Source organism: Vigna radiata, chromosome 7, assembly GCF_000741045.1.
Source record: "Vigna radiata var. radiata cultivar VC1973A chromosome 7, Vradiata_ver6, whole genome shotgun sequence".
NCBI lineage: Eukaryota > Viridiplantae > Streptophyta > Magnoliopsida > Fabales > Fabaceae > Vigna > Vigna radiata.
The window spans coordinates 35,642,251-35,656,697 of record NC_028357.1 but is presented as its reverse complement, the minus strand read 5'-3'; the positions used below and the strand labels follow the sequence as shown (position 1 = coordinate 35,656,697).

The 14,447-nt window shown below is 37.6% G+C and overlaps 4 protein-coding genes and 1 long non-coding RNA gene across 7 annotated transcripts in view; 3 read left to right on the top strand and 2 right to left on the bottom strand.

The window, feature by feature from the left end:
* Window positions 1-18: 18 nt before the first annotated feature.
* On the bottom strand, window positions 19-2,190 carry LOC111242063. The gene is made up of 3 exons (XR_002668669.1): window positions 2,019-2,190; window positions 1,741-1,933; window positions 19-410 (listed from the first exon to the last, which is right to left on the bottom strand). It is a non-coding gene; the product is annotated as an uncharacterized LOC111242063 (long non-coding RNA).
* On the top strand, window positions 1,413-2,877 carry LOC106767473. The gene is made up of 2 exons (XM_014652379.2): window positions 1,413-1,912; window positions 2,197-2,877. Exons 1-2 carry the CDS (start codon window positions 1,780-1,782, stop codon window positions 2,829-2,831), a joined length of 768 nt encoding a protein of 255 aa, XP_014507865.1. The 5' UTR covers window positions 1,413-1,779; the 3' UTR covers window positions 2,832-2,877.
* Window positions 2,878-5,360: 2,483 nt separating this feature from the next.
* LOC106768882 (protein QUIRKY) lies at window positions 5,361-8,851 on the top strand. Its single transcript, XM_014654255.2, has one exon. It carries the CDS (start codon window positions 5,403-5,405, stop codon window positions 8,460-8,462), a length of 3,060 nt encoding a protein of 1,019 aa, XP_014509741.1. The 5' UTR covers window positions 5,361-5,402; the 3' UTR covers window positions 8,463-8,851.
* Window positions 8,852-11,684: 2,833 nt separating this feature from the next.
* Window positions 11,685-14,080, top strand: LOC106768025 (mitochondrial outer membrane protein porin 1). 3 transcript variants are annotated; one of them, XM_014652992.2, is made up of 6 exons: window positions 11,685-11,812; window positions 11,901-11,987; window positions 12,632-12,693; window positions 12,917-13,143; window positions 13,283-13,634; window positions 13,867-14,080. In XM_014652992.2, exons 1-5 carry the CDS (start codon window positions 11,764-11,766, stop codon window positions 13,593-13,595), a joined length of 738 nt encoding a protein of 245 aa, XP_014508478.1. In that variant the 5' UTR covers window positions 11,685-11,763; the 3' UTR covers window positions 13,596-13,634; window positions 13,867-14,080. The 3 variants fall into 3 exon arrangements, 2 of the variants coding, with proteins under 2 accessions (XP_014508478.1, XP_014508477.1); XR_002668402.1 differs by having other exon boundaries at window positions 11,686-11,812; window positions 13,283-13,726; XM_014652991.2 differs by lacking the exon at window positions 13,867-14,080 and having other exon boundaries at window positions 11,686-11,812; window positions 13,283-13,860.
* The window catches only part of LOC106766370 (hypersensitive-induced response protein-like protein 1), a 2,392-nt gene continuing 1,960 nt past the window's right edge, over window positions 14,016-14,447 (bottom strand). Inside the window, exon 6 of the mRNA XM_014651102.2 lies at window positions 14,016-14,038. Coding sequence (XP_014506588.1) covers window positions 14,016-14,038 — 23 coding nt within the window. The remainder of the gene's footprint in view (window positions 14,039-14,447) is intronic.

The window sequence follows — 14,447 nt, the reverse complement described above, 5'->3', positions numbered from 1 at the left end:
TTGTCGTGCGTGACGATTTACAGATACGATGGTAAAGAAAGGTTCGATTTATACCATATAGTTACCCTCTGATCTCAGATACGATATCCTCTATAAACTAAGGTTCTAAATCCCACTGTTGCCTAAATTGAGGCACAACATTGTTATGATTTCATCACTTACAACAGTCCATAATACTCGAAATAGCTAAAAGCTTCATGTTTTGCCAATCTACGAGACACTGATGGATAAAGTCAAGATTAACTTCATACATAAACCATTGTCTTGTAGTCATTGTTGACCATATGAAAGAAAACCCTCTGCACCGTTGGCATCCTCCGAACCAAGCCTGGTTTGAAACAATGGAAAACCAGAGTTGCTTTCATGACTTGATCTCCTGAGTAGGAATTACTCGAACCAAATAACATAACCTGCATGACAATATGCACATAAACAAAAGTATTTCTGCAAAGTTGGCAGCAGTTATATACCAATTATAAAATAATGATGAGGTTCTGAGATAGGTGTAGTAATAAAACTAATGTGTACGATATATCTACCAAAAAGTTAAATAAAACGTTCCTTACTGGGTTTATTGAATTGATAACGCTCTGTTGCTTACCAGGTTTCTTGTATAAAAAGTTATATTTGGGCATATCAATCCTTGAATACAGCTCAACACATTTAACACAAAAAAGTTACCTTAATTTACCCCCTTCACCGTAATATATTCAAACACTGAAATTAAAGTTGTATCATTATATTTTGTTATACTTAAATTCATTTTATTTATTTTTAATTTCATCTCGTCGCTTTTCATCATTCCAATCACGACCTTAATTTTTTTTTATCATTTATAATTGGTGAAAGTGAAAAAGTAGATTATGTAATTAAGTGCATGTATGTTAAAAGATAAATTAATTCAAAAGTAACAATTAAAAAACAACTCTTTCGAAAAATTTCACTTAGGTTTACGATAAGTGAAATACAAAATAACCTAAAAGAGTCAATAGAACTTTACAAATCCGGTAAAAAAAATTGTGCATATTGACCATAAATCTCCCAAAGAAGGAAAACTTTCAATTGAACCGGCAATTTTTTCTTCCTAACTTATTATTTGCATTTGCTTATAGAACAAGAAATCCCTTATTTCATGATTTTGGTTCGATATCACGTGTTATGACGTACACATTGTTACTCCCATAAACACATAAGAATATATCCTCATTGTTAATTGTAGTTCATAGCGCTAAGTAGAGTATATAAGATTGACCCTCCAAACTAAAATTAACAATTTAAAGTTTTGTTTTGTTTCAGAAGTATTTATGTATTGATAAAAATATGACAGTAACCAAAGATATTTAAAACTTCAAGATAGTCAATAAATGAATTTTGTATTTACAATGTAATAAAGTATTTTTAATCAGAACAATCCACCTTTTCCCCTTAACATAAGAGGAGATGTTAACAAAAGCTAAATATATTTTTTACTAGAGTGGTCCCTGTAATAAGAAAGATCCAAGAAGAAATAATGAAAAATGGATGTGTTCAGACACCGCCGAAAGAGGGTGGGTGGAGATAAGCAACGCAAGGAATAGTATGCTTTTGCACGTGTTACAAGACTACATAGGTCAATACTCGATACCACCCAAAACTTTTATGTTCGAATCACTCAAGTTTCGAATATCAATGTTCAAGCAAGTAAAGCAACCCAACCCATCAACTTCATCATCAAGGAAAAAGGAAAGTATATATATATACCATTCGCAGGTTGCATGCAAAATATAACATTCTTTCTGAATGGCCAGTGGTAGGGGTGATAGAATGGTTGGAGGAAGAACGTCGGCAGGAACTCCAGTTCTACAACAGATAGTACCTAATTCTGGATGGACACAGGACTCTGCGGGCCATTACCTTCTGGTGGATCTTCCTGGTATTTCAAACACCTAATTCACTTTTGAACAAAGAATATGCGTATCAACTCAGAAGAATTCGTTAAACCCATTTGAGAGATACCAATGTGAATAGTTTATTTATACTTTTTTTGGCTTGCTTCTTTAGAATCACCCAACTGAAAAACCTGTCTGCTTTTTAGGTGCACGCGTGCCGTGTTATTTGCAATTGCTAGCACTTCTTGTGCAGTTTTCAATAAGGATTGATACCAAGAAAACAAGAATAACTGTTTTTTTTTTTCTTTTGCTCGTCTTGCTTCTTCAGAATTCAGGAAGGAAGAGGTGAAGCTCCAAGTTGATAGCTATGGCCGTATTGTTGTAAAGGGAGAAAGGCAAATAAATGCGTGGAAACACGACCATTTTCGGCTGACTTTTCCTGCTCCACTGGACTCTGATATGGATAGGATAGCCGGAAAGTTTGACGGTGGAATCCTTTATGTCACTATCCCCAAGCAAGTAACGCAACATAGCAAAGTAAGTGAACTCGGGAAAGTTGGAAATGGCAAAGTTGAAAGGGCAGAAGAAAATGGTAGCCATCGACATGGAAATGGTGATGTTGACAGAGCAAAAGAAAACGATAGCCATCGGCGTGGAAATGGAGTTATAAGAACAGATAAAAATGATAGCCAAGAGCATGGAAATGGCAAAGTTGAAAGAGCAGAAGAAAATGATAGCAGTGCAAGTGAACATGACAAAGATACAGAGCAAGAAGTAAAAAGAAATGAAAATGAGCGCATCGAAGAATTTCCGGAACAAGTAATAAGGAAGTGGGAGGAAGAATCCATGTTAAGAGGCGCAGTTGATGTTTTGAGGGAAAACAAAGGAATTGTTGTAACAGCTGTTGTAGCCTTTTCCTTAGGGTTCTTGGTATATCGCAAATTCAATAGCAGTGTAAGTTAAGTCCTTTGACCTCAATTGATATATGTATATCCCTCACTTCATTTCAGGTCATGTGTCTCTTACATCTATGTGAATAGAATAAAGTACAATGCAAATATTCAAACATTAATAAGAACAACATCTCAGCTTTATCCTTTGTTTTTTCCCATCTTAAAATCTGCATTCACAATATGGTTTGGCTTACAACGCATCAATCTTTTATAACATTGAATAAATGGAGTTATTGAAGGAATTTATAAGAGGGTTCATTGGGATAGGTTCGTGCGCGTAGCTTAACATACCTTATCATCAATATTCACCGTTATAAGTTATCTTTGCTCATATTATGGTCTAATATCAAATGGCTACCATGTGAAATACTCAAAGTCTAACCTCGTAATTAATTCGCATGTCTTACGAGTCAAAAAGGGTTACCATACGAAAGGCGAAAGTCTGGACTCGCGATTAATTCACAGAGAATTATGAATCTTAGCTTGACAAAGGACATATATAACTTTATCATCAGTTTGTTTATGATCAAAGACAAGCATTAATTTCTAACAATCTAATCTAAACAAAGCTTTTCGAATCAATCCAAATTTCATGTCTACATCGGCCCTCAACTAAGTAAAAAGGAAGAATGAAAAAGAATTTATGCATTTCAGATGCAGTTGGTGCATCTCTCCAAGGCAATTTTAGAGAAGATAAACCACAACAAAATTATCTTGCTCAAGAGTCCAAGTTCCCTTTTTCTAGAACGCTCAGTTTTTCTCTGAAGCTACTATTCTATAATCTTATGTGGTTTCCATGCTGTGATGAATCCTATCAAAATATTTAAGCTATAAACCAGATATGACATCACTTCTTCTTTTCAACACCTCCTTTGCATATATGATTTTTTTAACTACTGTGTCTTTTCACTGACCTCATCTTGTATCTTGATCCATATTCATTCTGCCGATTTTGGAATAGCATCATATCCCCAAAATTTACTTTTATCTTACAGGATCAGATGCCGCAAGTAGTCCACCAATTTAAAAGAGTAAAGACCGCATTGGATGTTGATTCGAAAAAGAGAAGCTTCTTTGGCATATGTTCCATAAAGTTGTGAATCGTGACCTAATGTTCCTAACTAGTGAGAGTTTATCTAAAATAACCAAATAAAGCTTCCCCATCCTGAGCTTAACAGATAACCACTTTACTTACGGAACTTAAATTCTCTGCCTGCTTCTTCTGGTCATAAACTATTTTCTTCCTATTCCTGCTTTCTCTTAAAATATATCAGTATATAAACTTCAAAAAGATTTTTCAAAATTCTTATTAAAAGGCAATGATGCATTAGAATAATAAAATGAAAAACCTGAATGAGCCAATTCCGGAATGAATGAGGAAAAGAAAGAGCTTGTTGAACACAGTTGGGATATTGGGGAATTGTACCTCCAGGAGCTTCCCGAACACTAGTACAACACCAATAGACAATGTTGCTTGACTTAGAAAAAGGAAAGGTGCTTAGAGTTTGGAGATATAGATGTTGACAAGCGATGCATGGTGAAGAATAAGAAAACAAAGGAGGAGAGGGGGTATAAAGGTGATGCTTTGTCGTTGAACTTTATTCAAAATGCAAGTGCTTTTTGACAAAAAGGAAGGGCCCAAGGTTGGGACGCGAAATCATGTGCTTCCTGCCAAGGCTGTTAACTTCCTTTGACAATTTCATACGGTTATTGACTGCTTACTGAGGGCTAATCACAAGTGAACATTCATATACTTATGAACACAAGTAAAGGGTCTTTTATATATGGGAATTAGTACACACATTCTTATAAGAATAATACATTACATTACATGAATACTTGCTCTTGAATGTAAGAATAATATTTCACAGTTCAACAACAGTACTTGGAAACCAGCATCTTTAGTAGATTACTGGATCAAGGGCACAAACAATAAATCCAAAGGGAAGGATATATAGCAATATGAAAATCATATTTGATATAGAGAAGCTTTAGTAAATCCAGAATTGAAACATTATTACAGAAATAGCATAAAATCTTCTCTGAACTAAAATATAATGTAATGATCAGAAAGCGCACATGTGCATTGGCAATGGATGTCTAAAACCTACATATAAATATATATATTTAGAATAAGGACTTTATGTGCGTGACTAGGAGATGAGTGCAACAGAGGGAATGAGAAATAGAGAAAGGAGATTGTGGGAAGCCATTGAAATAAATAATAAAATATTAGCATCTTACGCCTAATATATATTGTACAATAGGAATTAAGAAAAAGTGTGAGGTGGATAAGAAAGGGTGAGTGGAGGGAATTGAAAAAGTTGGAAAGAAATCCTTGGCGAGAGAGCATGGAATCTGATGTACCCACTGTCATCACAACAAAGTTCAAAACCGTCCTCCATCCAAAAAATAAAAAATATAAATAAATACAATTAAAAACAAAAATACACCACAGGACGCAAAGCCTTTCCTTACCTCTGTCAAACGCTGATCAGAGTCAGTGACCGCTATCAACGGCCTACTGTGTAAGTTCGTTTATCCTCATTCGGCGCATCCAAGCCTCAACCAAAATGATAAGATGACGACGCCGTTTCAGCAACCACCCCAAACCGTACGGAGATTGGTCGTAGAAGTCATCGACGCGCGCAATCTTCTCCCCAAAGATGGCCAAGGTAGCTCCAGCCCTTACGTGGTCGCGGACTTCGACGGCCAGAGGAAGCGAACCACCACCCGCTTCAAGGAGCTGAACCCGGTCTGGAACGAGCCCCTCGAGTTCATTGTGTCCGACCCGGAAAATATGGAGTTCGAGGAGCTCGAAGTTGAGGTCTACAACGACAAGAAGTTCGGCAACGGTAGCGGACGCAAGAACCACTTCCTCGGGAGGGTTAAACTGTATGGGACTCAGTTTTCCCGAAGAGGCGAAGAAGCTCTTGTTTACTACACGCTGGAGAAGAGGAGTGTCTTCAGTTGGATAAGGGGAGAGATTGGCCTCAGGATTTATTACTATGATGAAATGCTTAATGAAGAGGAGAAACCGCCGTCGCAGCAGCCGGAGGAGCAGGGTGAGAGACCGGAGCAAGAGCGGAACAGGCCTCCGCCGGGAATGGTGGTTGTTGAGGAGGGAAGGGTTTTCGAGGCGCCTGGACCGATGGAGCAATGCGTGCCTCTTCCTACTGGTCTTCCTCATTCGCCGCATGTAGTGGTTGTGGAGGAATCGCCGCCTCCGGTGGTTCATGTTCAGCAGGATCCGCCGTTGCCGGAAATGTCTGAGCCTCCGCTGTCGGAAATGCCGTTTCATCCGGAGGTGAGGAAAATGCAGGCCAACAGAGGCGAGAGGGTGAAGATTTTGAAGCGGCCGAACGGGGACTACTCGCCTAAAGATATCTCTGCAAAGAAAACAGGTAATGAATCCGAAAGGGTTCATCCATTCGATCTGGTGGAGCCAATGCAGTATCTGTTTGTCAAAATCGTGAAAGCTCGCGGGGTTGCTCCTCCCAGTGAAGCCCCGTTCGTGAAGGTCAGGACGTCGAGCCACTACATGAGATCGAAGCCAGCGAGTTTCAGGCCCAACGAGCCCACTGATTCGCCGGAGTGGAACCAGGTGTTTGCACTTGGTTACAACAAGACCGACGCTAACAGCGCCACCCTGGAGATTTCCCTCTGGGATTCCTCGACAGAAAATTTTCTGGGCGGTGTTTGCTTCGACCTTTCCGATGTTCCAGTGAGGGATCCTCCCGACAGTCCCTTGGCGCCGCAATGGTACCGTCTTGAAGGAGGAACCGCAGACCAGAATCCTGGCAGAGTTTCCGGCGACATTCAGCTCTCTGTTTGGATTGGCACGCAATCCGACGACGCATTCCCAGAAGCGTGGATCTCAGATGCACCGCATGTTGCACATACTCGATCCAAGGTTTACCAATCGCCAAAGCTCTGGTACCTTCGCGTGACGGTAGTGGAAGCACAAGACCTTAATATTGCGCCGAATCTGCCTCCACTGACAGCGCCGGAAGTGAGGGTGAAGGTGCAACTAGGGTTCCAATCGCAGCGAACAAGACGAGGATCAATGAACCACAGAAGCTTATCCTTCCACTGGAACGAGGACCTTCTCTTCGTGGCCGGGGAGCCTCTGGAAGATTCTGTCATCCTTCTGATAGAAGATCGCACTAGCAAGGAAGTGGCTCTCCTAGGCCACATCGTGGTTCCGCTGAGCTCCATCGAGCAACGAATCGACGAGCGCCACGTGGCGGCGAAATGGTTCCCGTTAGAAGGTGGGCCCTACTGCGGGCGAGTCTTCCTGCGTCTCTGCCTGGAGGGCGGGTATCACGTTCTGGACGAAGCGGCGCACGTGTGCAGCGATTTCCGTCCTACGGCGAAGCAGTTATGGAAACCGCCGGTGGGTATTCTAGAACTGGGGATTCTGGGCGCTCGAGGGCTCCTTCCGATGAAATCAAAAGGCGGTGGAAAAGGCTCCACCGATGCCTACTGTGTGGCCAAGTACGGGAAAAAGTGGGTCCGAACCCGCACCGTAACCGACAGCTTCGATCCACGCTGGAACGAGCAGTACACGTGGCAGGTTTACGATCCCTGCACGGTCCTCACCGTTGGAGTGTTCGACAACTGGCGCATGTTTGCTGACGTGCCAGAAGATAGGCCCGATTGCCGTATCGGCAAGGTTCGCATACGCGTCTCTACGCTTGAGAGCAACAGGGTGTACACCAATTCCTACCCCCTCCTAGTCCTCACACGAACCGGGTTGAAGAAAATGGGGGAAATCGAGTTAGCGGTTCGTTTCGCCTGCCCCTCCTTGTTGCCCGATACCTGTGCAGTTTACGGTCAGCCACTGCTTCCACGAATGCACTATCTGAGGCCGCTGGGAGTGGCGCAGCAGGAGGCGCTGCGTGGGGCCGCGACAAAGATGGTGGCGCAGTGGTTGGCCAGGTCAGAGCCACCGATGGGGCAGGAGGTAGTTCGGTACATGTTGGATGCAGACTCGCACGTGTGGAGCATGAGGAAGAGCAAGGCGAATTGGTTCAGAATCGTGGCGGTTTTGGCTTGGGCCATTGGTTTGGCGAAATGGTTGGATGATATAAGAAGGTGGAAGAACCCTGTTACCACGGTTCTGCTACACATTCTTTACTTAGTGCTTGTTTGGTATCCAGATTTGATTGTCCCCACAGGGTTCTTATACGTGGTCTTAATTGGGATATGGTATTACCGGTTCAGGCCGAAAATACCGGCTGGGATGGATACCCGGTTGTCTCAGGCGGAAGCGGTTGACCCGGATGAGTTGGACGAGGAATTTGATACCATGCCAAGTTCTAAACCACCCGATATAATCCGAATGCGGTATGATAGGTTAAGAATGCTGGGAGCTCGAGTCCAAACGGTGTTGGGTGATTTTGCAACCCAGGGAGAGAGGGTTCAAGCCTTGGTTAGTTGGAGAGATCCCAGGGCTACCAAGTTGTTCATTGGAGTATGTCTTGCCATAACTGTCACACTCTATGCAATGCCGCCAAAAATGGTGGCCGTCGCCCTAGGCTTTTATTACCTCCGCCACCCCATGTTCCGGAACCCAATGCCCTCCGCCACCTTGAACTTTTTCCGTCGACTTCCCAGCCTCTCCGATCGCTTGATGTAGATTATTCAAATTCAATTGCAAGTTTTATTTTTTATTTTTTTAGGGTGGGAATTATTATTTTCCTATATTGGAGCAGCGAGGGTGTGGAAACTTGAAAGGAACAGGCAGCTGTTTTGTAGGGATAGTGTTTGAAAAAGGTGTCTCAATAACATTTTAAGGAGAGAAAAAAAAAGTTGGAAAGTGGCTAGTTGTCATCATTTCTTTTTGTTGCAATCAAATTGATTGACTGTGGCCACTGTTCAAAACTCGAAATAAGAGAAAGAGAAAGAGAGAGAGGGTGTGGGAGAAATTTTGGGTACTGCAGTGGCTTGGCTCTTCTGCAGTGGGGACTTTTCTGTCAACATGTTTGGAATGGGAAGCTATATATATATATATAATATTATCTCTCGTATCTCTCTAACATTTTAAAAAAATTTAAAATTTCATTGCCTCAACGTTTCCCTGTTTGTGTTTTTTCTGTGTTGTTGTCTAATTTTAATTTCATCTGCCACTTTCCACATTTTGGAATCACACCATCTCAATTGCTATTACAGTTTGTTGTTCTGACATTAAAAAAATGCATAGTGTGTATGATATTTTATATATTATTTCCATCTATGCTATACACAAATCTCAAATATGTTTTAAAAAAATAAAATATTATTTTTGTGGTCTCACTCTACACTTCCTGTGTAATACACTTTCCTCTTATAAATAGTATTAGTTTGCAATGGTGATTTTAATTGTGAAGGTTGGTAAGTTGTGTGCATGATTCCAATATCTAAGTCAGATGGCAGAAAACAGAATTGATCTGCAATGAGCATTTGAGATTTGCCCAAACATGATGGGCTTCCTCTATAAATTCAGTGTGCAATGGGAACAAACTTTTTCTGTGACACACAAAAGCACAACAAAATGTAAGGCCCCATGCATGACACGGTTATCTAAAAATCATCAATGTCAGGCCCGTGTTTCTCTGTAACGGGTAATTTTTATTGTGCTCTATTGTTATTGCTATTCTAATTATAATTTTATTTATAAAGTAATCTTAATTTTGTTATTTTTCTTCTATTTTTTCTATTCTTAAAATTTTGGTGAATTTTAACTAATAATCTGACGTATATATCGGTAAGTAATTGCAGTTTGCATTGCATCTATCTTCAAATTTCTATGTGACCCAAGAAAAATAGTATTTTCGCAGCCATTCTTTAGGAAACATCATCTACTTTATAACTTCTTATAATAATCAATATTGCATTTATATAGTAATAATAATAAATATTTGTACAATAACAATACTTGTAAAAAACAATGAGGTATAGGCACTGAAGGGAGTATAAGGTTCTTTTAGGTTAAACAAAAAATTGTTTTAAACTTTAAACGTATAAAATAGAAGGACGCTTAAACACGTACAAAGTTCATCATATATATCAACATCTTTTCCTTATAAATATCAAATTATGAAATTTTATTTTACTTTATGGGACTTAGTCATGCCTAATTTTTATTTCAATGTAAAGGTTGTGATGATTGATTGTAAAATAATGATAATTTTGTGAAGACCATAAAAGATAATTTACTAATTCATCCAATTAGACAATTTAATAGTTTTAAGAAGAAAAACAACATCTACTAGTAGTTAAATATGAGAATCGTAAATTTAAATATAAGAATCAAATTTCTAATCAAACTTAGATTTTTTCTAAGTAAACCTAGACTTTTTCTATTTTGTCATTTTAATTAATGGTGTTTATGTTAAACCAATGCGTGCCAATAGGTAAGTTAATCAATAAGTAGGTACTCTTTAGAAATAAAGATACTCTTAGCATGAATTACATAATCTCCCTGATATTATGAATTTGTTTGAATAAGTTTCCTTTCAAGAATTTTTAGGAAAAGATTCATCAAATAAGTTAAAATCAATTTATAAATAAATTAAAAATAATCAAAATAACTAACAAAGTAATTTATGTAATACATAAGTTAACTTTAGTTTCACTCTTTTTTTGTATTTTTATAAAAAAGAATTTAAATAAATCCTTATCTTTTACTTTATATGAGCCACTCTAATTAATCTATTGCAATCTTGGTTTGAATGTGGAAGACAATGATTCTATGGTAAAGAAGAGAAAAAGACGAGGTTTCAAATTTAAATATGACTTTGTATGTATGTACTATCTATGTAGGCATATTACAATAACCTTAAATTAAATTAACATTTTTCATTATTTTAGTCATTTAAAAATAATTGCAAATTTAAAATTAAGTCTGATACAGTAAATGATTTAAGTCTGACTAAAACAATGATGATAAATAGTGAAACTTGAGAACTGACTGTGAATGTTTAAAGTGATTAAATTTATGACTAATATGATAATAAATAATTAGACTTAGAGATACAACATTGAATAATTTCACCCCATTCAATTTCTTGCAAGTTTTGAAGCTTAGGGAGAGAAAAAAGTTGTAATTTGAATATGTTATTATGTAAGTTGTTATTGAGAAGCCCACTGCAAGCTGCTCTTTCGGTGTAACGACAAAAAGACAAAGAAAACTAAACAAAAAGAAATTTAAAAAAATGAAAAACAGGCCATAGCTTTGCACTTCCCTATGTGCACGATCATACCAATTTCATTTTAGTTATAAAGTCTTTTTCCAACACTCAGTTCTCAACTGTAGTGAAATGCAAACCTCAGTTGTCGTGCAAAAAACATGAAATTAATTTATGCTACAGCTCAAAAAAGTAACATAAGTATTAATGTCCTATATATAGTTTTGTCCATTTAACAATAAAATTGTTATGAAATGAAACTACACACAAGACTCGAATTGAAGACTTGGGTTAAGAAATTTGGAAGATTAAAATGTAATTGAGTTTGATTACAGTACAGTTGTTAAAGAATGACAGGATAAAATGCTTCCAAAAAAGCTTAAGCTCAAAGCAACAATGACTTTACTACAAAACGGTAACGGCTAGATTTTGCTGCAGTTGCCTTGTTGACCAGCATCTTGGGTAGTTTCCAGAAACAGTGACAGTGGCTGTCAATGCTAGCTTGAGTTTTACTTCTTGTCAGTTTGTCATAATCTTTGGATGTCTTTTTCTGAGTACGAAATAAATTGTGGTATATTGGTTCATGGAAGTTTCGTTACATATGCAGGTTTCAATTGAGTCATTTTGTATGGATACCAAAAAAGTGAGTCATATTGTACAAGAGGAAACTTCCTTTGCCCTTCTTTCCCTCCCAATAAATTATCATCCCAACAAATCATGCAAAGGTGAAAGATAAACAAATTTTTATTTCTCACCTTTCGTTTAAGCGAAATGAGCACCAGTCCAGGGATATATTTTGATATTGGCAAGAAGGCTAAAGGTTTCTTCAACTCCTTGTTATTTTCATTTTAATCTTTCAGTAGAATCAATTATAATTTGACACAGATTTTGCTTACTTTTTGTATCAGATGTTCTGCACAAGGATTATTCAAATCTATCACCAATTCACTTTCATTACCAGTTTATGGATTACAACGTCGACCTCTCTTGTCAATGTAATGTGCATATCAATCTTTCTCTTCTTTTCAATTCTGCTTCTCGTTGAAAGTTGAAACAAGTTCATGCTTTTTACTTTTTAATGCTACTCAGTTGAAAGAAGGGGTTAGTTTAAGTAGATAACAGATGAATAGACTTATATTTTGGTAGTGAAAAATATATTCAGTTTGCAAATTTAGTTCTCATTTAAATTATATCATGATTCACTCATCTAACTTTCAGACTGTTTCACTGAATTCCTCTCTCTCTGTAAGTGGTCAATGTGGAATAATTTTGAGTAATGAAATCACTAATCATGTACATAATTTGGTTCAAGGTTGAAATTCCAAGTTACATTTCAATGATCAAAACACCATTTTACTCCCAACAAATATAACTACAGATTGAAATCAAGACCGGTTTTCTGCAACCTTCACTTTTTTTTTGTAGTGAATTTTCAGTCTTCATTTCATCTGTTTTTAGCATCTAGCTTGCACTGAGGAAACCAGTTAGTACCTCACAAGTCGTATAATCATTTAAAACATCAATTAGTCTGAAAGTTTTCCATAATCACTACGAGAGGCACGTTTGAATTTCTTTGAAAGCCATGGAATTGCATGCAACATGTCTGACTATAGTGTTTTTGGTGTCTCATTTATTACAGTAAATGAAATTCTACCTGGATTCAGGAGCCTTTTCAAATGCACCATACCTGATTCAGGGAAGGTAAAATTAATTTTCTTTCCTGCATACTATCAGTATCAACACACATTGTATGATAAACTTGTAAAGAAGATATGAAACTAAAATGTCGAATTTTTTCAGCAAGTTAAAATAAACTTATGCCATTTAGTTTTAAAGAAGTTAGGTGCATAAGTTGATTTTTTGTCTTCTTTTATATATCCTTATTAAGCAACTTACATCTGACTATTTTCTGAAATCATCGTAGGTAGAAGTACAACATTTGACTAACTACACTGGAATTACTGGATGCATTGGACTGGAAGGAAACTTAGAAAAAGGATATGATCCTGTTCTGAACTTGTCGGGTCTTGTGGGAACAAACATCTTGTCACTTGGAGCCAATGTTGCTTTAGACATACCAACAAGAACATTCAGTAATCTGAATGCTGGATTAAACCTCAACACTCCCTTCCTTGTTGCTTCCTTGACCACGTGAGATATGTTCTAAAAGAAGCATAAAAGCCAAATTTATCAGAAATCATTTAGGGACATTAATTTGTCCGTATAAATTAACTAGACAATTTAATCATTACAACTTAGTGTTATACTTTTATTACTTTCTATTGTGCAGGCATGACAGTTTCGACATTCTGAAAGCCTCCTGTTATCACGAAGTGAACCCCCTAAGCAAAACCGCCATTGCAGCAGAGCTGAAGCATAGCTTGTCAATGGGGGAGACTAGTGCCACCATTGGTGCTCAGCATGCAATTCTTCCGGAAACGTTAGTAAAGGCTCGATTTGACACCTTTGGCAAGGCAGGTGCAGTTATTCAACAAGGGTTCTGGGAGAGGTTTTATGTGTCTATGGCTGGAGAAGTGGATTTTAAGACCACAGATAATAATTTACATCCCAAGGTTGGAGTCTCTGTGGCTTTAAGACCCTAGTCAGTGCCACTGAGATAAACTTTCATATCCAATTCAGAGGTTGTTGGTTTTAAGGAGACTTCTAAATGATGGCATAAAACGGATGAAACACATCGATTTTCGCCATCCATTTTCTTCAATATTCAACAACAGTATGAGTACCAATGTGCCATGTCTAGTTCTACTACTCATACAAAATTTTTATAAATAAAATCATTATAGTACTAGTGATAGATATTTTTTATCTTCTTTACCTGTTCGAGTTTAACTTAATTCGTGCTTATTCTTGCAGTTGAGTCTGTGAAACAAATAGCTCCAGAATTACTTCTTTTCTTGGATGAGATGGTAGCTTCCGGTGTTACTTATGTTCTTTATGTAGTTATGAATGCCTTTATTATTTGTAAACTGGAAGTAGTTTCATATTTTCTTAAGAGAAAACAGTTAGCACTGCGTTACAATCAAACCTTCAGATTCCGATGGAAACATTTATAGCATAACATCATCGATAGCTAATTAATTCAATGGGGATAATGATGACTGGAAGAACTTTCCTTTTTGTAAGGCTAGAAAGCGTAGAGTTTAGTTCACGATTAGAACGAATCATTCTCTAACGGTATATAAGAAATTTATGTGCAACTTCCACTATTTAGACAACTTTTATATACAGATACTTTATAGTTTTATTATACATTATTCAAAATAAAGACAACAGAATACACAGCATTTACTTGACTGTCTCAAAGTATAAATAAAAAATGCCAAGAAACTGGTCTTCCATAGGATTTTGGGCAACAAATCAATCCCTCAAAGATACAAATCAAAGACTAATTTTAGAACAAATGTGGTAAAGTCTTAGATATTTGTGGGACTAAT